At 39.8% G+C, this 24,886-nt stretch overlaps 2 protein-coding genes across 4 annotated transcripts in view; one reads left to right on the plus strand and one right to left on the minus strand.

Moving 5' to 3' along the window:
• Positions 1–2,616, plus strand: part of OPN3 (opsin 3) — a 42,001-nt gene extending 39,385 nt beyond the window's left edge. Inside the window, exons 4-5 of the mRNA XM_046678310.1 lie at positions 1,149–2,050; positions 2,488–2,616. Coding sequence (XP_046534266.1) covers positions 1,149–1,412 — 264 coding nt within the window. The 3' untranslated portion in view covers positions 1,413–2,050; positions 2,488–2,616. The remainder of the gene's footprint in view (positions 1–1,148; positions 2,051–2,487) is intronic.
• KMO (kynurenine 3-monooxygenase) overlaps positions 129–24,886 on the minus strand; it is a 53,785-nt gene continuing 29,027 nt past the window's right edge. The window contains exons 7-16 of one of the 3 annotated variants that reach the window (XM_046678307.1): positions 23,494–23,659; positions 19,892–19,963; positions 18,971–19,092; positions 17,248–17,395; positions 15,497–15,554; positions 13,458–13,540; positions 5,216–5,317; positions 5,076–5,135; positions 3,394–3,549; positions 129–555 (exon numbers count right to left, since the gene is read on the minus strand). In XM_046678307.1, the coding sequence (XP_046534263.1) occupies positions 3,406–3,549; positions 5,076–5,135; positions 5,216–5,317; positions 13,458–13,540; positions 15,497–15,554; positions 17,248–17,395; positions 18,971–19,092; positions 19,892–19,963; positions 23,494–23,659 (955 nt within the window). In that variant the 3' untranslated portion in view covers positions 129–555; positions 3,394–3,405. Of the gene's footprint in view, positions 556–2,542; positions 2,675–3,254; positions 3,550–5,075; positions 5,136–5,215; positions 5,318–13,457; positions 13,541–15,496; positions 15,555–17,247; positions 17,396–18,970; positions 19,093–19,891; positions 19,964–23,493; positions 23,660–24,886 lie in introns of those variants that run through there. The other 2 variants (XM_046678309.1, XM_046678306.1) reach the window with 2 other exon arrangements.

The following is a 24,886-nucleotide window of genomic DNA, read 5'->3' on the forward strand; positions in this document are numbered from 1 at the left end:
GAGTTTACCATTTATAGGAGAAAACATTTGTTGACATACATACTGTATTTAATCCTTAGAATAATGAATCTTTAGCACTTGACATACGAAACAATAGTTTGGTGAATAAATGAAGTCTCACACAAATATTTTTAAATGTGAGTATAAACTAAATGCTAACTCGTATATAAATGGAGTTCAAAGAAGACAGAAATCAACGTAGCTATTTATTATATTTTTCATTGACATTTCCTGATCTGGGAAAGCCCATGTATTACCATTTTATTTCGCTCTAAACAGAGGGAATAAAAATTAAATTAAGTAACTTTGTATTTATGTTTTATTGGTTATGATAGACTAACTATTGTAACAAAAAACCCTAACATTTCAATGGATTAACAAGAAAGAGTTTATTCCTCATTCAGATCAGAGTCCACGGTCCAGGGTATTTGGTGGAGATGGGATCTGCTCCATGCAGTCACGTAGGAATCTAGGTTTCTTCCATGCTGTGATGTTACCATCTTCAGACCTTGACCTCCAAGGTTCTAGTAGAAGGAGAAGAGCACAGAGGAGCCCCTGAAAGGGGGCAGAGAAATATGGTTCAGTGTTGTACCCGGGACACAGAGATGAGTCATGGGTGCTGGTGAACACTAGCACTCTCTGCTGTAGTCTTTTTTCTCCAATTGATTCATAATCTTGATGGGAAAAAAAAAAAAATTCTTCACCTAATTAAGGGAACATAAGTGAGTTCACTAGGCTGTAAACTATGCCAGGAAGGGCCTGTCTGTCTTTGCTGCCCACAATATTCCCAGATTGTAGCACAGTGGCTGTCACCAGTAGGAGCTCACTGAATATTTGTGAATATCCCTCAGAGAAATAGATCTAGCTGCCCTCCTAAAAGGTGCACACAACTTGAATCTATGGAGATTATGAAGTATTGAAATATTCCTATGTGGTCTGGTTAAGAAGAATTATAATAAATAAAAGACATGAAAGAAACTCCAGGGTTGCTTAGCTAGATCTGAGCATTACTACCTTAACCCACACCGACATAAGCTGACAAATTTTTTTAAAAACCCCAATTAAATTCAACTAATTTTCTTGAATGTTAATCCAGATTAAGGGCCAAACTTCTACTTAATATTCAACTTTATTCTCTCTCTGCCCAGTTTCGAAGATCCCTTTCGCAGCTCCTCTGTTTCCGACTGCTGAGATGCCAGCGGCCTGCTAAAGACCAACCACCAGTTGGCAGTGAAATGCAGATCAGACCCATTGTGATGTCACAGAAAGACGGGGACAGGCCAAAGAAAAAAGTGACTTTCAACTCTTCTTCCATCATTTTTATCATCACCAGTGATGAATCGCTATCAGTCCACGACAGTGACAAAATCAATGGGTCAAAGGTTGAAGTAATACAAGTTCGTCCTTTATAGGAATGGCTAGTAATAATGAAAGACGGGGCCTTATGTCGGACACCGCTTTTAGATTTCCATTACAAGGACTATTTGGGAGTCAATCCCCAGCTATGTAATATCAACAGAACTTTGGTGGCCCAGCAGGAAATCCGAACTGCCCGTGTGCTCTCTGGCTTCCAGTAGCAATCGAGCAAGACAAATTCTTTTAATTCAATGGGTGCTTTACATAATGACAAACCAGTTGTGGCACAAGATGGATGTCTGGCACCATCAATTTCTAACATGTTGGAAATTTTCATTTCAAATATAGTTTTTAAATGACCATATTTCCCAAGGCACATAATACATTTGTCTCAAATATTTAGCTGTAGAAATAACTTTGTCTCGCACACAGGTGTGAAATAGCTAGAAAATCTTGAATTTCCCGTAGTGTTGGGTCCTATTTAGTGTCACGTCAAATGTTTGGCCAATCAAATTTATGAAAGAGACAATTCTAGGATGAAAAAGAAAATCTCCTAACTTTACCTGAAACAAAAGACTGTTGCTGTCTGTGTAGTAGGATAAAGAGGAATTTCGGATGAATGTGCTGCTGAGCAAGCTCTAGAAGACACTACTGAAAGTATCACAGCAAAGAAAATAGGATGGTGAATTTCAAGGTAAAATCGTGGTGTATAGGTAATCATGCATTAGTAGAGGATGTACACGGAGAAGATGGTGTTGGTGACAGATAGGCATATATTTCATTTTAAACAGGACCATGGCAGGGTTCCCCTCTCCTTTGAATAATTTCCCACAATTTAGCCAAGCGTTCTGCATTTAGAAAAGGAGTTCCAAGCAAAAAACCAAACAAACCTACATTTGAAGGGAGAGGAAAGTAACATGTAGAACTGTAGTCATAAAATGTGATATTTAATCTTCTTTGCTCTTCAGTCAGTTCATTGGGTGATTAATGGTCAGTGTTAGTGAAGAGGCCATTTTTCCATGAGTCGTTGTTTAGACTAAACATGGATTATCAGAGCTCAAGGATTTCTTTGACAGTATGGAAAAGAAACACTGAATCATTTCATTTTATTGCCTAATTTTTATTTCTTAGGTGACTGTCCTACTGGTCTTCATAATTAATCATGTTTGAAAGACTTCTACATGATTTAGTCGGCCCATTGAAGAAGGAAGAGTGAAAGAAAACATTTTCACTGCATGAACTTTTAAAACTCAAGTTTATTGCTGGCTCTGCCACAGCCTGTAGCTCAAGCATAAGTCGGTAAATTGCTTCTGAGAGTCTGAAATGGAATGAAATATGACTTCATAGTTCTGCAAAGACTGTCTCCCCTTGTTTCCTCTCCACTCTCTTGTTTAAGTAGATATTTAATTTATCACTAAAACCCTCCCTATCCTTCACTTAGTATGGCATTAATAGCCTGTTTTCAATCTTCAGAAGGTAATACTGGCATTTGAAGACTGGGAAATAAAATCCATTCATTTTGTACTCTCTAGAGCACCCGAATTCCTCATTTACATTTCTAGTTTTATCAGGTGAATCTGAGCCCTGTGCTTAGGTCAGTTCCATCCAGGTGATGAAAGTGTGGTTTACATATTAGGCAAATTGTAATTTTTAGTCCAGGGTGTTGAGTCAATCCTTTCATGACCTCTATTGTTTCCTTTAAAGACAAATTGTGATCAGTGTCTTCTTCGAGGCTTCTGGGGCCTTACTTTTTGAGAAGTGAAAGACATCTTAGTCATTACACTGTTACTATATTTAGAATGACCGGGCTTCAGCATAGTGATGTGGGGAAGTTGCGTGTTGCAACTTAAAGTGGTGGGTGGGTTTTTTTCCCAATAATTGCAATGAACACACAGAGAAATTCTACACTGAATTTAATTATAAGCTGACAAATATCTTCCATTAGTGAATTAAATATGGTGATGGAAACATGGTTTTGATCCTTAGTTTTGATTACAGAGAAATCAAGTATTTGCTACTTCAAAACCTTTATATCACCTGCTATTGACTTCATCCTGTATTCTGGAAGTAAGTGACCCAGTCCCATGGTCTTCTCAAGTAGTCCAGGGTTCTCGGTGACATGCAGCGCGTAAGTAGGTAGGTACTGCTGATGGCTATCAGTGTTCCGAAGAAAAAGAGTCCTTTGTTTATCACCTGCAAAGACAGCAAGAACTCTCGTTTTATTTGTCCAGAGATTGAAGTCTTGAAACAGACTTCATTCTTCAAAGACGTTGTAAGCAAGTTCCTCTTTCTTCTTTGACCTGAAACAGCAATGTAATTGCATGACCATTAGGTCATGTACTGCAGTGTTGGCGCTTCCCTCCTCTCTCTCTTCCCAGAAACAGCTGAATCTGTGTTCTATGTAAGGAATTCTTAGCAGTCAGCCTTTGTACAGCCGTAAAAAACCAACAAACAACCCCCCCCCCCCCCCCCCCCCCCCCGCCACAGTTTAGAAAAAAGAGCCATGAACTCTGTCTTAGAAGAGTCTGGTGCTAAAGCCACAGACAGTTCAGTCTCTGCTGCAACCCTGTGCAAAGTCCCCATGAGAAGAGTGATGGGCCTGGTGATCTCTGTGACACACCCAAAGACTTTAAACATGGCATCTTCACCACCTGCAGTATATCAACAACATGAGGTGAGGCTCATTCTAGCCTGGATTAGTGCCCTCCTGTATCATCGTGGCCTCTTTCTGTCACTGAACTTACTGCCTGCACTCGAACTGCCTGTCACTGTCTGTTTCCCCTGCCAGGCTTTTAGCTACTTGAGGTCAGGGACCCTATTTTATTCATCTTTGAATAAGTCTAGATTCCTTCCAATCCATTGTCCACACAGCAAAGTAATCTTTCCAAACTCTGCGCCTGAGGCTATTAGCCTCCCTCAGGCTCCCTGTTTCCCTCAAGGGAATATTAAACATCTTTAAGGCCCTGCTTACCATTCCAGCTCCACCTGTGGCCGTTCTCACATGGACCTGCTGCCTTCCAGCTCCATCAGAATACTCGCCATTCCCAGTCTGGACATGGGAGCGGTTTCTTCAGCCTCCCCTGTCCTGGCCCGCCCCCATTCTCTCCAGGGCAGTGTGTGCCTCTCCACTGCAATTGTCCATCTCCCCCACTAGTCTCTGAGCTGTGTGAAGGTCAGGGACTGCTTCTTATTCATCACCATGTCCAGCTCAGTGTCTGCACACTAAATAAAACTATTTGTTGAATGAATGAAGTCGTAAAAACTCCAAAGTCGAAAATCAGGAATCTCAATGTCCACTTACTGTCATCTCTGGATCAGCTGCCCAAAATAACTGTAGCATGGCATTACATTGTGTTTTAAAAGTGATTGAATTCTGTCTAGTTTTACAAACTAAACCCGTAAGAGTATTGCGTGGGGCAAAAGTCATCATTAAATAAAAGTAAAAAGTCACATTGCTAAAATAAATAGTTTAGAAATACTACCATCAGTTTCTTTTTTCAATTTCTTCCCTTCAAAAGCTCGCTCTCTCTCCCTCTGCCTCTTATTTGTAATTTTGTTTGTCAGGCACTCTGCCTTCTACCCACCCAAGGCATTTTTTATTTGCAGGCAAACATTTGGTGTCAATCCCATCATGTCTGTGTTTGCCTGAGGTAAACCTGACCATAACAATATAAGCTTCAAGACATCAGATTAAAAATAAAAGTGTAATCTGTTCCAACCTTTTTTTGCCAATGCCAGCGCAGCACAGCCTCATGGTATCTTATTCTGGAAAAGGTGACCTGTAAGGAAATTTGAAAAGTGTTCTTTAGTGACTAAACATAAGATTAAAGTGAAGAAAAGTCTTACATCTATGTCTTACCATGGTATAGAGAGGAATAAACGTTGATGGCATAATGGCATGAAGAAATCTCTCAATATTCTTTTGGAAGATGAACCACCTTGAGTTGACATGTGCTCGCATCTGCAAAAAGGTAAGAGTCTTATAGAATACCTTGAACAAAGTACCTTTATTTCTTTACTATAACTTATTATTGTTCTTCATTCCCATTCATTACAAGGCCAGACACAAAGTAGTCACATAAATTCTTATTTCCTTAGCAGTCATTCCCAGTCCTTTTCAGTAAATGTCAATGGTATAGGACATTACCTTGAAAAGAAAGAATAACCGTACAAAACCTGTTAGAGAATTCTGTTTTGCTCAGGCAGAGGGTTTGTTTAGCTGGATCTGCAGGCAGTCTGTGAGCTCAAATATTTGACTAATTGCTGTTGCTTCCTGGTTGTGTTTATCGCAAGGAGGAATCTGTTTAAAGCTGTGTTTTTCTTGACCTACTTCATATTCAGGACAAATATTGTGTTGTAGCTATATTATTTTTAAAGACACAGGCAAGGTACATCAATGAAGGCTTTTCAGTATCTTATAGAACTTTCTTCACCACCTATGAAAAAATCTGCTCAAGTTGAAGTCCATTTTATTTTTTCTGTTTTCAGGAGAGATGGAAAATAGCTACACTCCTTTCTTTAAATTTATCTTGTAGGAAGAGGGTGTCAAGATGGCAGTGTAGGTGGGCTCTGAACTCACCTCCACCCACAAACACCAAGTTACAACTATTTTTGGAAAAATTGCCCCTAAGAGATAACTGAAAACTGGATTAAAAGAACCCCCACAATAAAGGACAGTCTTGACTGAGGTGGAAGAGGCAGAAATTCCTGTCTGGAGAGAAAAAAGCCACCTTCGCAAGCCATGGAGCTTCACAGCTGCCTGGCCAAGAGCTACCCTAAGGTACCCAGCCTTACCTGGAGGAGTGGGGGACCTGAGCACGGGAGTGTTGCCACTATAAGCATTCTTCGGACTCAGCACAACTGAGACAAGTCTCATAATAGCTGGCTTTGCTTGGTTTTAACTACAGCAGGGAATACACCCAGAAAAGATATGGGACATAAGCAGAAAAAAGCCAGCTCTTAGAGGGCCTACATATAAATTCACCCATTTTGAAAAGCAACCTAAAATCACCAGAAAAAAAGGTGCACAGTCCTTTGGTGAACAGAGACACACCTGGTAGGCTCTGGGTGCATCTTGGTGAGAGGTGAGACCTCTCCAGGGACTGAGACATTGGTGGCAGCCATTATTGTGACCTAGTACAGGTGTGCTGACTCAGACAGTGACAGATGCCATTGGAGGTCTTCTCCTGGCCTGTTAGCCAAGGGTCTGCCCCATCTGCTAGACCAGCAATTTAATCCAGCTCAGCCAAGGCAGGCAGCCCTCCCCAAGGGACTGGCCCCACCAAACAGAAAGCCACTGAGCAACTCTTTGGCCTGCATAGACTGGGTGACTGGATCCTCTGCAGGCAGGTGAGTGGGTCCCCCTCTGTGGGGCAGGGTGTGTGTGAGGAGTGGGTGGAGAGTGTGGGACATTGGTGTAGTGTGTGTGGGCCTCTGCAGTGGGGCAACTGGGTCCACTCCAGCGGATCAGGAAGTGTACGTGGGCCAGGACTGTGGTGACAGTGGGTGTGGACCTGTGAGCTGTGGGGCTTATCAGTGGCAGAGGCCTGTGCTTTTCAAACAGCCACATAGGGGATTAGCCTCACCTTCCAAAGCCTGAAATAATTGGGTATGCCTGTCCCAGGGGCCAGCCCCACTCAACTGAAATCCTGAGAGAACTGACAACAGCCTTGCAGGCCAGAGGCCTACAGCAATTTTAAGCCCCTGAACTTAGCAACCAGCCATACTGGGGACCTACTCACTTAACAGAAAAAGTTCAACAGGAATGTGCTATTAGACCTTGCAGCCAACTGTGCAGGGGCTCCCCAAACCTGACAAACTGACTGAAGGGTCCATAGCAGCTGAGCACTATAAACAGCTGGCCAGGGAGGGAAAGCCTAGACTTCCTGGGAACCTGCAGCAAGAGCAACCCTGCCACAACAGAAGGACACATGTAGCCCACAAAGGGGTCACTCCTGGAATGTTTGGAACTGGTGATGAGAAGGAAGCACACTGCTGGGCCTCATAAGGCATCTTTTACATAAGGATATCTATCCAAGATTGGGAGATGTAGCTCACCTACCTATCACATAGATATAAGCACAGAGAAAGAGGCAAAATGAGGAGGCAAAAGAATATGTTCCAAGCAAGGGAACAAGACAAAACCCTAGAAAAAGAACTAAATGAAACAGAAATAAACAAGCTAGCTGGCAAGGAGTTCAAGCAAAAAGTCATAAGGATGCTCACCAATCTTGGGAGATGAATGGATGAACACAGTGAGAATGTCAACAGAGAATTGGAAAATATAAAAAAGAACCAATCAGAAATGAAGAATACAATACTGGAAATGAAACATTCACTAGAGGGACTTGATAGCAGATAGATGATACAGAAGAACGGATCAGTGAGCTGGGTAAAAGACTAGAGGAAATCACCCAAGCTGAACAGATAAAAGAAAAAAGAATTTAAAAGAATGAGGACCATCTAAGGGACCTCTGGGACAACATCAAGCACACTAACATCTGTATTATAGATGTCCCAGAAGGAGAAGAGAGAGACAAAGGGGAAGAGATTCTATCTGAAGAAATGATAGCTGAAAACTTTCCTAACCTAAGCAAGGAAACAGACATCCAAGAATAGGAAGCACAGAGAGCACCAAACAAGATAAACCCAAAGAGGCCCACACCAAGACACATTGTAATTAAAATGCCCAAAATTAAAGAGAGAATCCTAAAAGCTACAAGAGAAAGGCAACAAGTAACACACTAGGGAAACCCCATAAGGCTATCAGCTGGCTTCTCAGCAGAAACCTTACAACCTAAAGGAGTAGCATGATATATTTAAAGTTCTGAAATGAAAAAACCTATAGCCAAGAATACTCTACCCAGCAAGGCTACCATTCAGAATGGAAGGAGAGAGTTTCCTAGATAAGAAAAAATTAAAGGAGTTTATCACCTAGAAACCAGTTTTACAAGAAATGCTAAAGGGACTTCTTTAAGTGGGAAAAAGACCACAAATAGGAATAAGAAAATTACCAAAAAGAAAGAAAGAAAAGCAATAAAATCACTGGTAAAAGCAAAAATACAGTAAAGGTAGCAGATCCACCACCTATGAAGATACTGTGAAGGTCAAAAGACAAAAGTACTAAAATTACCTATTTCAATGATAAGAGGGTAATGGAAAGACACACACAAAATAAGAGGTTAGATATGATATCAAAAACATAAAATGTGGGAGGTGAGGAGTAAAAGAGTAGAGCTTTTAGAAAGAGGTCAAACTAAAGAGACCATAAACTCAATATAGATTGCTATATATGTAATTATTATATATGAACCTCACAGTAATCACAACCCAGAAACCTATAATAAATACACAAAAAATTAAGAGAAAGGAACACGAACATAATATTAAGGAAAGCCATCAAACCACAAGGGAAGAGAGCAAGAGAAGAAGAAAGGAACAGAGGAAACCTACTGAAACACCCAGGAAAAAAGTAACAATATGGCAATAAGTACATATTTATCAATAGCTACTTTAAATGTCAACAGAATACATGCTCCAATAAAAGGCACAGGGGGGCCAATTGGATAAAAAAAACACGACCTATATATATGTTGCATACAAGAGACACACTTTAGACCTAAAGGCACTCACAAACTGAAAATGAAGGGATGGAAAAAGATACTCCATGCAAATGGCAAAGGAAAGAAAGCTGGGATAGCAATACTTATATCAGACAAAATAGACTTTAAAACAAAAACTGTAACAAGAGACAAAGAAGGGCACTACATAATGATAAAGGGAACAATCCAACAAGAGGATATAACACTTGTAGATACCTATGCACCCAACATAGGAGCATCTAAATATATAAAGCAATTATTAACAGACACAGAAGGGAAACAGTAACACAATAGTAGTAGAGGCCTTTAACACTCCACTTACACCAATGGATAGATCATCCAAACAGAAGATCAATAAGTAAACATTGGCCTTAAATGATGCATTAGAACAGACAGATGGACTTAGTAGATTCATACAGAACATTCTATCCAAAAACCACAGAATATACATTCTTTTCAAATGCACGTGGAACATTCTCCAGGATTGATCACATATTAGGCCATAAAATAAGTCTCAATAAATTTAAGAAGATTGAAATAATACCAAGCATCTTTTCTGACCAGAAAAGTATGAAACTAGAAATCAACTACAGGAAGAAAATTAGAAAAGCCACAAATATGTGTCGATTAAACAAAATGCTGCTGAACAACAAGTGCATCAAGGAAGAAATCAAAGTAGAAACAAAAAAATATCCGGAGACAAATGAAAATGAAAGTAGGACATGCAAAATCTATGGGATACAGCAAAAATGGTTCTAAGAGGGATGTTTGTAGCAATTCAGGCCTACCTCAACAAACAAGAAAAATCCCAAATAAACAATCTAACAGTGCACCTAAAGGAACTGGAAAAAGAACAAACAAAGCCCAAAATCAGTGGAAGGAAGGAAATAATAAAAATTGGAGCAGAAATAAATGAAATAGAGACTGAAAAAACAATAGAAAAAAATCAATGAAACCAAGAGCTGGTTCTTTGAAAGATAAATAAAATTGACAAACTTTTAGCTAGACTCACCAAGAAAAAAACAGAAAAGGCTCAAATAAATAAAATCAGAGATGAAAGAAGAGAAATTACAACGGGCACTTCCAAAATACAAAAGATTATAAGAGAAAACTACGAAAAGCTATATGCCAACAAATTGGATAATCTAGAAGGGATAAATTCTTAGAATCATACAACATTCCAAAACTGAATCAAGAAGAAATAGAGAATTTGAATAGACCAATCACCAGTAAGGAGATCACAGTAATCAAAACCCTCCCAAAAAATAAAAGTCCAGGACCAGACAGCTTCCCTGGTGAATTCTACCAAACATTCAAAGAAGGCTTAATACCTATCCTTTTCAAACTCTTCCAAAAAATTGAAAAGGATGGGAAGCTTCCTAACTCATTCTACAAAGCCAACATTACCCTGATACCAAACCAGAGAAGGACAACACAAAAAAAGGCAATTAGGCCAATATCACTGATGAACATCGATGCAAAAATCCTCAACAAAATACTGGCAAATTGAATACAACAATACATTTAAAAGATCATACACCATGATCAAGTAGGATTTATTCCAGGGATGCAGGGATGGTTAAACATTGGCAAATAAATAAACATGATACACCACATCAACAAAATGAAGACTAAAAATCACATGATCATCTCAATAGATGCAGGGAATGCATTTGACAAGATACAGCATCCATTTATGATAAAAACTCTCAATAAAGTGGATATGAAAGGAAAGTACCTTAACATAATAAAGGCCATATATGACAAACCCACAGCTAATATCATTCTCAATGGAGAAAAACTGAAAGATATCCCCCTAAGAACAGGAACCAGACAAAGATGCCCACTTTCACCACTCTTATTTAACATAGTATTGGAAGTCTTAGCCAGAGAAATCAGGCAAGAAAACAAAATAAAAGGGATCCAAATTGAAAAAGAAGAAGTGAAACTGTCACTATTTGCAGATGACATGATTTTATACATAAAAAGCCCTAAAGAAGCCACTAAAAAATTTTAGGAATAATAAATGAATATGGTAAAGTTGCAGGATACAAAAATCCGTTGTTTTTCTATACACTAACAACGAAGTAGCAGAAAGAGAAATTAAGAATACAATCCCATTTACAATTGCAACAAAAAGAATAAAATACCTAGGAATAAACGTAACCAAAGAAGTGAACGATCTGTACACTGAAAACTATAAAACATCATTGAAAGAAATTGAAGAAGATACGAAGAAATGGAAAGATATTCCATGCTCTTTGATTGGAAGAATTAACATAGTTAGAGTGTCCATACTTCCAAAAGCAATCTATAGATTCAATGCAATCCCTATCAAAGTTCCAACAACATTTTTTCACAGAAATAGAACAAAGAATCCTAAAGTTTATATGGAACAACAAAAGACCTCAAATAGCCAAAGGATTCCTGAGAAAAAAGAACAAAGCTGGAGGTATGACACTCCCTGATTTCAAAATATACTACAAAGCTATAGTAACCAAAATGGCATGGTACTGGCACAAAAACAGACACACAAATCAATGGAACAGAATCGAGAGCCCAGAAATAAACCCACACATTTATGGACAGCTCATTTTCCACAAGGGAGCCAAGAACATACAATGGAGAAAAGAAAGTCTCTTCGATAAATGGTGTTGGCAAAGCTGGACAGCCACATGCAAAAGAATGAAACTAGACCATTATATTACACCATACACAAAGATTAATTCAAAATGGATTAAAGACTTGAATGTAAGACCTGGAACCATTAAACTTCTAGAAGAAAACATAGGCAGCATGCTCTTCAACATTGGTCTTAACAGCATATTTTCGAGTAGCATGTCTGACCAGGCAAGGGAGACAATAGAAAAAATAAACAAATGGGACTACATCAAACTGAAAATCTTCTTCACAGCAAAGGAAACCATTAACAAAATGAAAAGACAGCCTAACAACTGGGAGAAGATATTTGTAAACCATATATCTGATAAGGGGTTAATATCCAAAATATATAAAGCACTCATACATCTCAACAACAATAAAACTAACAACCCAATTAAAAAATGGGCAAAAGATCTGAACAGATATTTTTCCAAAGAAGATACACAGATGACCAACAGGCAAATGAAAAGATGTTCAACATCACTAACTTCAGGGAAATGCAAATCACATCTGCAATGAGATATCACCTCACTCTTGTCAGAATGGCTATAATTAACAAGACGGGAAACAACAAGTGTTGGAGAGGATGTGGAGAGGAGGGAACCCTCGTACACTGCTGGTGGGAGTGCAAGCTGATGGAGCCACTATGGGAAACAGTATGGAGTATCCTCAGAAAATTAAGAATAGATCTACCATATGATCCAGCTGTTCTGCTGCTGGGTATGTATCCAAAGAACATGAAAACGTGAATGCGTAAAGATATATGCACATTATTCACAATAGCCAAGACTTGGAAGCAACCTAGGTGCTCATCAAGGGATGAATGGATAAAGAAGATGTGGTATATGTATACAATGGAATACTACTCAGCCATAAGAAATTATTAAATCTGACCATTTGTGACAACATAGCTGGAACTTGAGGGCATTATGCTAAGTGAAATAAGTCAGAGGAAGAAAGTCAAATACTGTATGATTTCACTGATAAGTAGAAGATAAAAACAATGACAAACAAACACGTAGAAAGAGAGATTGGATTAGTGGTTACCAGAGGAAACGTGGGGAGGGAGGAGAGCAAAAGGGGTGATTAGACACATACGTGGTGATGGATTGTAATTAGTCTTTGGCTGGTGAACATGATGTCATCTACACAGAAATCGAAATATATAACGATGTACACCTGATGTTTATATAACATTATAAACCCCTGTTACGCAATTAAAAAAGAACTTAAAAAGTTTATCTTGTAAATTTTTTAATTTGAGTATTTAAAAACTGTAACCTTAACCATTTACCGTGAGCTTTTCATGTGACTGGCTCAAAATGGAATTGTGTTTTTCTTCTGAGCATTAATCTTCTGACCATCAATTTCTTTGGCATTACATATTTTTTTCAGTGTTTAAGGCCCCAAAGATAGTCAATGGTGCTCTAAGTTTGCAGCTTATAATGTTAAGAATGGAAAGGTCATTAACGTTTCTTAGATTTCCAAATATGTCAACAAATATCAAAGTTATATTTTCATTAAAATAGCATATTACCCGCTGTACTAAATATCTAAGGTTTGAACCTGTGAATTATCAGACATTGAAACCAGACATTGTGTCATCTTTGTTTCCTCCTAAATGTCCCTGAAATGTGGATAGAGATGATGTGTGTGCACCATTGTCACCGTCCACATAGTCACAGTCTACCCACGTGTAAGGAATACTGTATGTGGGTGTTCTTTTTGTACCTACTTATGCAGCATGCATGAGATGGGGCTGGAGCAAAGAAAAATTAAAGAACGTTTGTTAGAATATCAGTCAAGGATCTCAGGGAATAAGCCAAACTCCTCACTCACCTCTATGTAATTGTACATGGATAGGTCCAAAATTGCATGGTCATCTGGAATTCTAAATCTTGAGAATTCAGGAAGACACATACCTAGGATGTATTATTTAAATTTAAACCAAGTTAAATAACACATCATTTCCAGAACAGTTTATAAAAAGGTGCTGGACTCTACATGGGCCAAATTAAATGGTGTATTCTCTACCAATGTTCTCTAACCTTTTAAAACTAGGGGTAACCAGGCTGGATGACCAAAAATCTGTGAACACTGAGCAATAACGCATAGGCATTTCCTGTTATGATTAAATAAAACTTATGATCAAGTTAATATTATATGCATTTGTTGATTAGTAAATCAATATTTTCCTTATTTCCAAATGGAAAGCAGTTCCTATAAATCACTGTAAATGACCCCCGGTCCTGCTTATAATTTGCGAGTCTCCTTTTTATCCCCCTTCCCCAGCGCATGCACATTTGTTTCATTGCACCTAAGACATCTTATTAGCTTAAACATCAGCTCCCCCCGTTATTTTGTGAGTTCCCAGAGGCACGCCCCATGTTTTACTCATGTTTGAAATCCTAACCTGGTATATAGTAAATACTGAATAAATATTTGATAAATTAATGACTAATATCACTTTCACATGGCCAAGCAACTGTAGTCATTATGCTGCCATCTCTCAAGTCAGAGAACCTGGCTACAAGTCTCAACTTCACCACTTCCTGACTACGTGACCCTGGGCAGGTTATTGAACCATTGCTAAGCTTAAATTTCCTCAGTTGTAAAATAGGGACAAAAATAGTAGCTATGCCCCATATTTTTGATGAGGAGCAAGTGAAAAAATACATGAAAAAATAGTATGATACCCAACACATGAAATGATCAGTGATGGTAGTTATTTACGTCATAATTATTATTGTTTTATCTTTGCTCTCTAGTAACCAAAACTAGTATGACAGAATGTTCTGATAATGAACCCTCCATCAGCCTCCATCACCGTTATCACATGCAGGCCAATCACAGAGGGCCAAGAAGGGAGAAAGCAAAACGCCTCTGGATCTGAGCATCTGAGTGAGATGACAGGGAAGGAAAGGAAGACAACTGGAAGAAACTTGCCCTGGACCCTGTGACCTCTGCAGATCCAGGCACCACGGTGTCCAGTGACTTCCTCTAACACCATAGCAAATGTTCACTGTGAACTTTGCACCAGGCTTTTTAAAAAAAGGTCCACACGAGTCACTGTATTTAATCTGCACAGCCTTCTGAAGTTGGTATTATTTATCACCCACTTTATAAATGGAAAAAAACCCAAAACCTGAGACTTTAAAAAGAGGAAGTGACTTGCTCAAGGTCACACAACTAATAAGTTGGTGAGTCGGGACTGGAGTCTGGGTGTAGGTTTAAAGCCAGTTCTGAGTCTCTCCTTTCCCGGAAGTAGGTTTAACCTCAGAGGCAGCCTCGGGGAGCAGTCACGGTGACCTGGTTCTCAGGCCATTGTTTGCCATTTCTTTTACAGATGAAAATTGAGTACACTTAATTGCATTTAATTTTAGAATTACACATAGATATTTCAAACTTCAATATTTATAAAATTAATATATTGGCAGAATCAATTTTAATCAAAAGGCGAAAAATGGAAGCATCTTTTGATAAGAAGGATGCAACTTTTGATAAGGCAAAGAGCAAAAAAGCACTGGCGCTCCTAAAGGTGTTTCTGAGGGCCTGCCGGATGGGGTGCAGGCAGGGTGCTGCCTAGCTTGAAAGGGAGAGAAACAAACATGTCTTGGCCAAACTGTGGTCCTTGGGACTTTCATCTTTGTGTGGGTCACTGCGTAGACCTCTGTGTACAAACCTTGAAAGAAACCAGGTTTCCCTCTCTGAGCTCTCCTTGTCTGATACGGGCAACAACAGTGGCACGGGCTGTTCAGAGAGAAATTTATAATCCTGGGCAGGAAACAAGCATCATGGGTTTGTGGTCGCCCAGGATCAGACATAGGCGTACGATTAATCAGCAGCTGGTCCCCGTTCATTTGAGAAATTGTACTTACTAAGGTCGTTATTGAATTTATCCATTAACTCATCAAATACCAAGCAGTCTTCGAAGCCCTGCAGTGTAAAAAAAGGGGGAAAGAAAGAAACTGCAAATAATAAAATCTCAGCAACTTTGAGCAGATCTTCCATTGGTGAGTATAATTTATAGGATATTTACCTCAAAGCACACACCAACCAAGTAGTCACACTGGGCATTGAATTACGATTATAAAAGACTGTGTCCCGGATGATTTTGTCTCTGCCCAATTTCCATATGTATTGATTATAATGATTTGGATTTTGATCAAAATTTTAAATGACCGTTGTAATTTTGATGCGTTCCATTGCTTCTTCAAGAAGCCAGGATAATTATGTTGTTCTCCTATGAACAACATAGTAGAATTATTTTGGAATTATATTTTGGAATTATATTTAAACTGTTCCGGTCTTTAAGATTCACCTTTAGAGCTATCTAATGACTGGATAGAACTCTCATATTAATTTAGTTCCTATAAGCCAAAATTAAAGCAAATTTCCAATATGAAGAAGTCCATACAATGAGTAGGGTACTATTCTAAATGCAGTCGGGGAGAAGGAAATCAGCACGAGTTTTCCTGCTCTTTAGGAATTCAAACTATAATTTTAAAGACAGTATAAAAATACATAAAAGTTAAAAGGTAAGATATTTTTCACATCAATTATAGAGATTACACCTGAAAAAAATAAATTTATTTGTCAATTATATATGACTGTTCATACTAGAGAAATTTAGAGAGGAGAGATACCATATAGGGCTGAGATAATAGCACTTTTAAATCCTTATTTAATGAATTCATTTAGTCCCCGAGAATCTCTATGAGGTAAGCACTGTTAAAATCCAAGTTTTGTAGGTAAGGAAGTAAAGACGAGTTAAATTAGTTGTGCGAGAAAATATTTTAACAAATCCTGTACCAGGGTTTAAACCTGGGCCTTCCCACGTCAGAGGCCAGGCACTCCCCGGCCATGCTAAAACTGATGTGTCCTTATGTTTTCACAAAACAAAATGTTTACCACTGCTTTGTAGAAAATGTAATTGATCAGATTCACACGCTATTTATACTTGGAATATATCCCAATCACCAAAACAACAGGTGACTAATGACCATAAAGCTATCAGTTAGCAAACAAATGCACATGAAATAATTGCCTGTCTAGACAATTATTTTAGGACCCCTTGAAATTAATGTTTAATGTTTGAACACTATTTCTTTTCTGAAGTATTTTTCTAACTAACACGGTAAAATTTCCATGAAAGCGGTAGGATTCGATGTCTAATCTGTTTTCATAGATTAAGTTAGCCCTGTCAATTGTGTTTTCCTTTCCTCTGTGAAAGAAAAACGGAGGAAAAAAACAGATAATTTGGGATCTTTTTCTTTCTTTGATACTAATATATACACTCATGCATAAACTCTAGAAAAAATCTATTTAAAAAATTGTCTGGAATTGCCGATAGCCTAGTTTTCAAATTTCAAGCTATCGTTACATTTTCTAACTGAACAGAATACTATCTTATGCTTTCTACTTTTTTCTACATTAAATTACTAGATCAAGTAATCTAAGACTTGACCATAGTTAGCGATCCATTTAGTTCAACAGTTGGTATGATTGTTAAATTGATCGTTTTCTCAGAGATTATGTGGGGATAGTTTTAGACATGTTTTTTATTTAAGACTTTTTAGTTGAGACTGACCCAGAAGAAGTTCAGGGCCTTAGCTGAACAAGAACTTACCGCATTCATTCCTTGCCCGAAGAAGGGCACGATGGCGTGGGCCGCATCTCCCAGCAGCACACAGTGTGATTTAAAGTGGAAAGAAGAGCACTTGACAGATATCATGGGCTGGGCGGGCAGCAGAAAGAAATCTTGTGTCAGGGCTCGCCTTCAGAAGAAAATAATCAGAATGGGAAGACATTAAATTGGGTATTAAATACTGCACAATTCTTTCAGATTTGCTGACTTTATTACCATAGAATCTTATTGAAAAACACACCAGAATGCCAGGAAGAAAACAGGAAAGGGAGAAACTGAAGATCTTCCAGCCCTCCAAGTCCATGTTCTAAATACCTTCTTGGTTTACAACAATGCTAATCACATCCAAAAAAGAACAAGTTTGCCTACCTTTGAATAACTTGAACTACATCTGTGCTATATGTCATGAAAATTCCATTATCACGGGCATGGGTCATGCAACTTTCAAATACATTGGTGTGTTTTGGGTTTTCATGGAAAAATCGAGGTGCTATTGTGCCTTTGATTACACCACAACAAATCACAATTAAAATGAATGTGAATTTCTATGTATTTGGAAATGGATAATCGTGTTCAAGCTAGTGTTTGTCAGGCATCTATGGAGGTTTTACGGAAACTATAAGTAGAGAAACAGTATCTACACTCAAGGATATTAAATCTTCCTGGAGAGGCAAGAAATAGCCACAGAACAAGTTTTTAAAGTATGTAAGGGCTACATTTTGGTGTGCAGAGATTTCCCTTCCAGGTGGCGGAGGGAGAGATCAGTGCAGACAATGGAATTAGTCTGCAGGAAAGGATGAGAACCGACAATTTTTCAAAGAACGGCAATGGGCTGGCAGTGGGCCCTCCCTTTTACATAATGAGCTCATTTAGTTTTCACAACTGCCCTAAAAGGGAGGTATCCTGATGCCCATTTTAAAGATGAAAAATCTGAGACTTAAGGAAGTAAGGGGCAGAAGCAACAGTAAAATTTTCTTTTTTCTGCAGCATTGTGCTGCCTCTGTAAAGACGTTGTTGGAGGTAGAAAGTGAAGTGGATTCCAGAAGGAAAGGACAGTGGGAGCAGAGGCACTGAATGAGACCACAGGACAAGCCCCATACGGAGGGTGGTGCTGACATGGCCAGAGGAGCCGTGGGTCATAAACCAGACACCTAATACAATTAGCTATCAGTCTGGGGGAACTTTACATGTGCCAGACCCTGTGCTGAATGATTTATAGGCACAATCCCCTTTAGTCCTCACAACAACCCTTTGGGGCAGGAGCTATTATTTATTGCCATTTTACTATGAGCAATCTGAGCGGTAGGAAAGCTGACACAGCTAGGAAGTGGCGGACCTGAGACTTGAGGCTGCCGGCTGTATGTGCTGTGCCAGGGGTTTGTGTATCCACCAGCAGGAGGAAGCAGAGCCAGGCTCTGTGGCACACCAAGCCCCGAGGGGCCCGAGAGCCTGCACTGAATACCTATAGGCCTGGAGACATGGGTGACTTGTCTTCCTAGGGAAACTGGCCATGGCCTGGGGATTTCCACAGTTCCTGGTCACAGCACATCTGCTTAGACTTTTGCTAATATAGGCTTCCTCTGCAGGTCACTGCAAGATCTGTCACGTTTACCGGAAACTGAAATAAGGTGCATACCCTTTATTTGAATTTTGAATAGCTCAAACCAGTGAAGCAAAAGGCACAAGCGCACATCTTGAAACTTACTCTCCAATTAGAGGGATGGAATCCGGAAAGTACTTCTGGAAGAAATCCAGCACATCACTACTAGTTAGGAGCTTTTCGAACTCTTCAAAGGGCATGAATAAAGTGCACGTGAAAGATTTGTTCTATGGGAGGAAGAAGGACAGTGTGAGAGAGTGGGGGTCAGGCATGGCGGCACTAAGATGGAGCCCGGGCTTGCAGTGTTCCTTCTGTGAGACCAAGGGGCCTCTGGGAGGAAGGTCCAAGCAGGCAGGAAAGGCACCCTCACTTTCTTCCCTCTCTCCCAAAGAAAAGTTCTGCCAAGTCCCAGGGGCACTCCCTGGGCACTCCCTGGTACACCGTCAGCTTCAGCCACACTACACTCCTCAGATTTCTAATAGGTTGGTTGGATTGAATTTCTCCTCTCTTTTATTCTCTATTGTTCCTTTTAAGATGGTATTTAGAGGCATTGGACCTCAGGACTGCTAGCAAGAGAAAGAAAAAGACCAACTGGCAAAATAGATAGCTGTATTTATACAGCAAAAGAGTCTCTAGGGTCTCACGAAAGAACAGCCGTGCTGTTTTGTGGTGATGTATGTGTCAATGTCCCTTAGACCTCAAAGACTGGAAGTGCCGCCTACTATAGATCCTCAATCTCTTTGGCTTTATTTGGAGACCATTTCCTCCTACACTGTCTGGGGGGAGATGACAGTCAGGCACCACCCCCATAAACTTCCAACAGTCGTTCCTGTATGTTAAATCTCCCCACGGGAAAGCCTTGGCATTCCTTCAGGCTATTCCTCACTAATCCCAAAGTTCTAAAGTTACAATCACGAACTAGACTAAACAATGACATTAGGTATACACATACTAAGTACAAAAGTAAGTAAGAAAAAACATTAATTATAGATGCAAAATTACAGTTGATACGAAATTCTATACTACCGTGTTAGGAAGTGCAATCATCATAAAGGTATTTCTAGGCCAAATATGCAGGTAATTAGGTTCCATGGCATACTGTAAGAAAAAAAAGTATATATATGTTGGGTTAGTGTATTACTACAGCACATCTATCAAACCGACTCCGCTTATGTTATAATTGTTTCCACAGCAATTGAAATCAGTCTCATATGCACAGATATGCACATCTATAGCTCCATAAAGCAGATGTTGTCTTAGAAAAGACTGTATTCTGTCTGTATAAACTCAAACTTAGGTGTGTTTTTGATACCAAATATAATTCAAGATTTGAGAACATGCTATGAGAAGATGTTCCGCCTCTCCTTTCTCTATTTCCATGCACACACACACACACATACATGGATATAAATATATAAAATATATACACACATGTAAACCATGCATGTGTGTGCTTATATATATATGTGTGTATATAGTATTTTCATACTTTATTTTTCACCTTATTTGGGGACTTATTTATATGAACAGAAAGGTCCTAAGTTTAAATTTCATGGGTAAAACACAATTTTACAAGCAAGCCTCTTGTCAATTGTTTCCTACAACACAAATGGTAGAGAGAAGTCTTCTCTCTTAGTGACCCCACTACAAGGCAATGGCATCCCGAGGAAGTATTGATCACTTGGGCAGATCGATTGACCGAAATCGGTTGACCCAAACCCTTGAGGTTCCCAGGGGTTTTATATATATAAGAATATGCAGTTGATTTTCCAACTATTTCAAGTTTATATTTTTGAGGAAGATTGGCCCTGAGCTAACATCTGTTGCCAATCTTCCTCTTTTTGCTTGAGGAAGATTGTCACTGAGCTGGCATCTGTGCCAATCATCGTCTACTTTATGTGGGATGCCAGCACAGTGTGGCTTGACCAGCGGTGCTAGGTCCGTGCCCGGGATCTGAATCTACATATCCCAGGCCCCTAAAGCGGAGCATGTGAACTTAACCACTATGCCACCAGGCCAGCCCCAAGTTTGTATTACTTTTTACAAATGGTTAGAGAACACCTACCACATATATGTCTTACATGGTAAGAAGAACACAGAAAGCACAGCACAGTCTCCTTACCCACATTTTCACACTGTTATAGCTATTTGTGTCTTAGGAGAAAAGACTGTTCCTTCCTGGAGTTTTTATCCCCAGAGCCCCAGAGAAAGTCCAGTACAAAGACATAGAAATGAAAAAGCGCATAACTCTTTGACCTGAAAGATCTTACCATGCAGTTGAATAGGCAGGATGCATAGATATGAAAAGCCAATAACTCCTCTTTAACAACAATTCAGGAGGTAGAGAGACAATAAGTGATTTGGTGCCAAATTAGGAGTATAGGAAATAAAAGCCGGGCAGGTAAGAAATCTGTGGGGCTGGAGTGGTTAAAGCAAGGGACTAGTAGATTAGATGAGAAATGAAGGACAGTGGCTCGTGGGTAGGGGTGAACTTGCTGAGAAAGTGGGGGCAGCATAAATGAGCACCATATTTTAGATGGGAGTAAAGAGACCAGCCTGGGTGAGGCCAATGTCCTTGCTTTTCCCTCTTGCTATCTTTTCATCACTTCTACAATCTTTTAGAGCTCTAAAAGATAAGGAGGAGTGGAGAGATGACAGCTCACCAATTTATCATCTGCTGTAATAGTAAAGGTTGAAACTGCTGATTAAAAACTATTTGGAAGATAGTGTATACCTACTGTCTTCACCATTGGCATAGATAAGGGTTTACGCATTGTTTTGACATAGCAAACATGATGCCAAAAACGTTTTGGTGTTCATACCCTCCTCATGACCCTAGGAAACAACACTTTGTATTTTTAGCTTCTTTATTACCGAGTCACCCTCTCAACAGATATCTTTATCCAACAGCTGTCCCAAGGTCAGGGTCCTTGTAACGCCCATTAGTCCTCTCACCACAAGTCCCTCCAAATATAAAGTTTAAGCACAAATAGTTTACTTGTTGTGCAAAAGCAACTTTAGGATGAGCTTCCCATACAATTCCCCAAAGCACCCTCTACTATCCACCCAATCCTGTCGCTCACCCCATCTCTCACCCACACTCCAATCATCAGAGATGGAGTGACGGCTCTGTTACATTAAAGAGAAAGAGAGGGAGGGAGAGCGGGAGCGAGGGAAGGGAGAAGAAGGGAGGGAAAGAGGGAGGGGAGAAGAAGGGAGAGGAGAGGAAGGGAAGCTAAAGGAGGGAGGGAGGGGAGAGAAAGGGAAGAAGGGAGGAAGGAAGGGAGGAAGGAAGGGAAGGAAATTTTCCTAGGATTGTTTTTGGGCCATGCAAGAATATTTCCATGTCTGGGTCACATTGCTGTGTCAGAACAGTGTTTCTTAAAAAAGTAGAGACTTCTCGTAAACCGCTAATCATTACTATTAAATAGGAATACCTAGAAAATAAGTGGCTGTCTTAAATCTACATTAGGAGGCATGACTCCGCTCAAGTCTGGGACAATTTTTGAATAGAATTGTGTAATCCAGAATTATCAGATACTGGGCCAAGAGAACAGAACCCACCTGAAAACGTAAACTCAGCATGGAAGAATTAGTGAATACACTTCTGACCAGGAAGAAGAAATAGAAAGACAATGGAATGTTAAAATACAGATTTGACTGGCTCATACAGGTTGGAATGTAATACCACTATCCCAATTTGATGAGCTACTTTATAGCAATCTGAATTTCAGTTAGATAGATTAAAGCAGTACCTTATAAATGGATGTTTGCTATCAAGTCAAGCGTTTAACTAATGCTGTCTGCTTATTCTTACTTATAAGCAAACATCCTTATTCCTTCTGTTGGTATTTTAATTTTCCTTAGTAAGTTCCTCCATTTCTTTGCTTATGATAATATCAAATATGTATACCATGTATTTCCCTCAGGCCACATATGGTTTAACGTGGGAACCAGGGAATGAGAAAAACTCAACAGAAATTCTTCAACAACTTGTTGTTCACTTTATTTAATAACTATTATTTGATTTAATCATGAATATAAGAACTCTTGATTGTCAGTCCACAGAACTGATTTCCAAACCATTTTTAACTCCCAGGAGAAAATAGAAAAATGTCAAAATCCCCCGTGTGTTTCCAGTAGAGCAGTTGGAATTCCTGTCTTTCTTTCCTACTCAGGAAAGCATATTAAAAGGTAAGGGAGGGGCTGGCCCAGTGGCATAGTGGTTAAGTTCGCACGCTCACTTCAGCAGCCCAGGGTTTGTAGGTTTGGATCCCAGGCACAGACCTACACACTGCTGATCAAGCCATGCTGTGGCAGCATCCTACATACAAAGTAGCAGAAGATGGGCACAGATGTAAGCTCAGTGACAATCTGCCTCAAGCAAAAAGAGGAAGATTGACAACAGATGTTAGCTCAGGGCCAATGTTCCTCACCAGAATAAAAAAAAAGAAAAAGGTAAAGTGTGAAAGGCATATTACCCCCAATTTACTATGAATTATGAAGTACTCATGGTAGAAGTCACAACTGACCGAGACAGGCTACTGAGAACAAGCACCCTAGAGTATGCTTCTGCTCTAGTGTGGGGGTGGGTTGTGGAAAGGGGAGGAGAAAGAGAAAGGACTTACGCCCCCATCCTTAGGTGGAATAGTCAACTCCATGTATCCATGAGGAATGTATTGCTGACTATAATCAAAGCGGGGTTTCTTCATGAGGTGAGCTCTGACAGTTGAATAGGCTCCATCACACCCTACAATGAGGTCACAGGTGACATCTTTGGGAACTTTGTCAGATCTGAAAAATATAATGAACCATCAAAAAAAAGTCTAGTGGTGAAAATGGTGATATACCTCCACTTGATATAAAAAGTAGCGACTCAATCTACCACTCACTTTTCTAACAGATGGCTTTGAGTTGATAGCTGTAAAGTGAAGATGACACTCATCCCAGTCGTGGGTTTGCTTACAAGGATGAGAATAACACACAACCACACTGATTAACGAGGACGTGCCAGGCCACAGAAGTGGAACTAAGAGCTGAGTTCCCCGCACAAGGGAAGAGAATCTTGAAAGAAGGCAAAGTGTTGGAAGTGGAGGGAATGTGTGAACAACCACAGGGATGTGACCAAGATTATCTAGGAGCAACCTAGTTGGTTCAAGCAAAGGGGCTCACAAGATAAACTTAAGAAAAGACTGCAAAATAGGGAGGGAATTGAGGGAGGAGAAAAGGAGAATTTTGAATGTTAAGACAAAGGTTTAAATATATTATTCTGGCAAAAGGGATAAAGTAATTTTTTCCATTGGGGGGATGGTGTATGGAGAGGGGTAATTGGATGAATTGAAGTGGAGGCAGAACGCAGAACGGAGGGGGAACAAGGTGACTGCATAGCCTACATGTGCGGGGATGAGAGCCCAGGGGCTGTGGTGCTCAGGAAGAAGGAAGCATTGGCTCCGAGGCCCACAGGAAGTAAGAAAGACTGGGGAGTGTGCATAGATTCAGTGGGAGAAAATAGGGAAGGGAGCTCATCAAGAATGACTAATTATTTGGAAAACACTAGGGAGGTCGGGAGTGGGATGTGCTTGGAGAGAAATAGATGATCAAGGTTTCAGACGTGTTTGAGATCACGGCAAGATGTACCTGTGAAAGTGCGTCATGGGAAATGAACATTGATTAGGACTGAAATAAGAACTGAGAATGAAGATATGTCGAGGCCTGGACCGAAGAGGTTCATTTTAGAGATGGGAATCACAAGTGGCGGTTGAATGGACTGAACCCATGACATGTCCCGAGCGTGGGACATGAGGCTTGGAACTTGAGAGGAAATAGAGTCAGCCAAGGAGAGGCAAACAAATAGCATCTAGAAAGCAGACAGAGGAAGCAGGGCCATGGAGGGTCCTCTGTTTCACAGGAGGAGCCGGTTTGAAGCAGTGTGGTCTCCAGGAGTGTGACCTTCGGAGGGTGAGCGACATGAGGATTGAGAAGAATCGGGGGTGTTGGGATTCAGAAGGCATCGAGGGCCTA

This window comes from Equus quagga, chromosome 12, assembly GCF_021613505.1.
Source record: "Equus quagga isolate Etosha38 chromosome 12, UCLA_HA_Equagga_1.0, whole genome shotgun sequence".
Classification (NCBI taxonomy): Eukaryota; Metazoa; Chordata; class Mammalia; order Perissodactyla; family Equidae; genus Equus; species Equus quagga.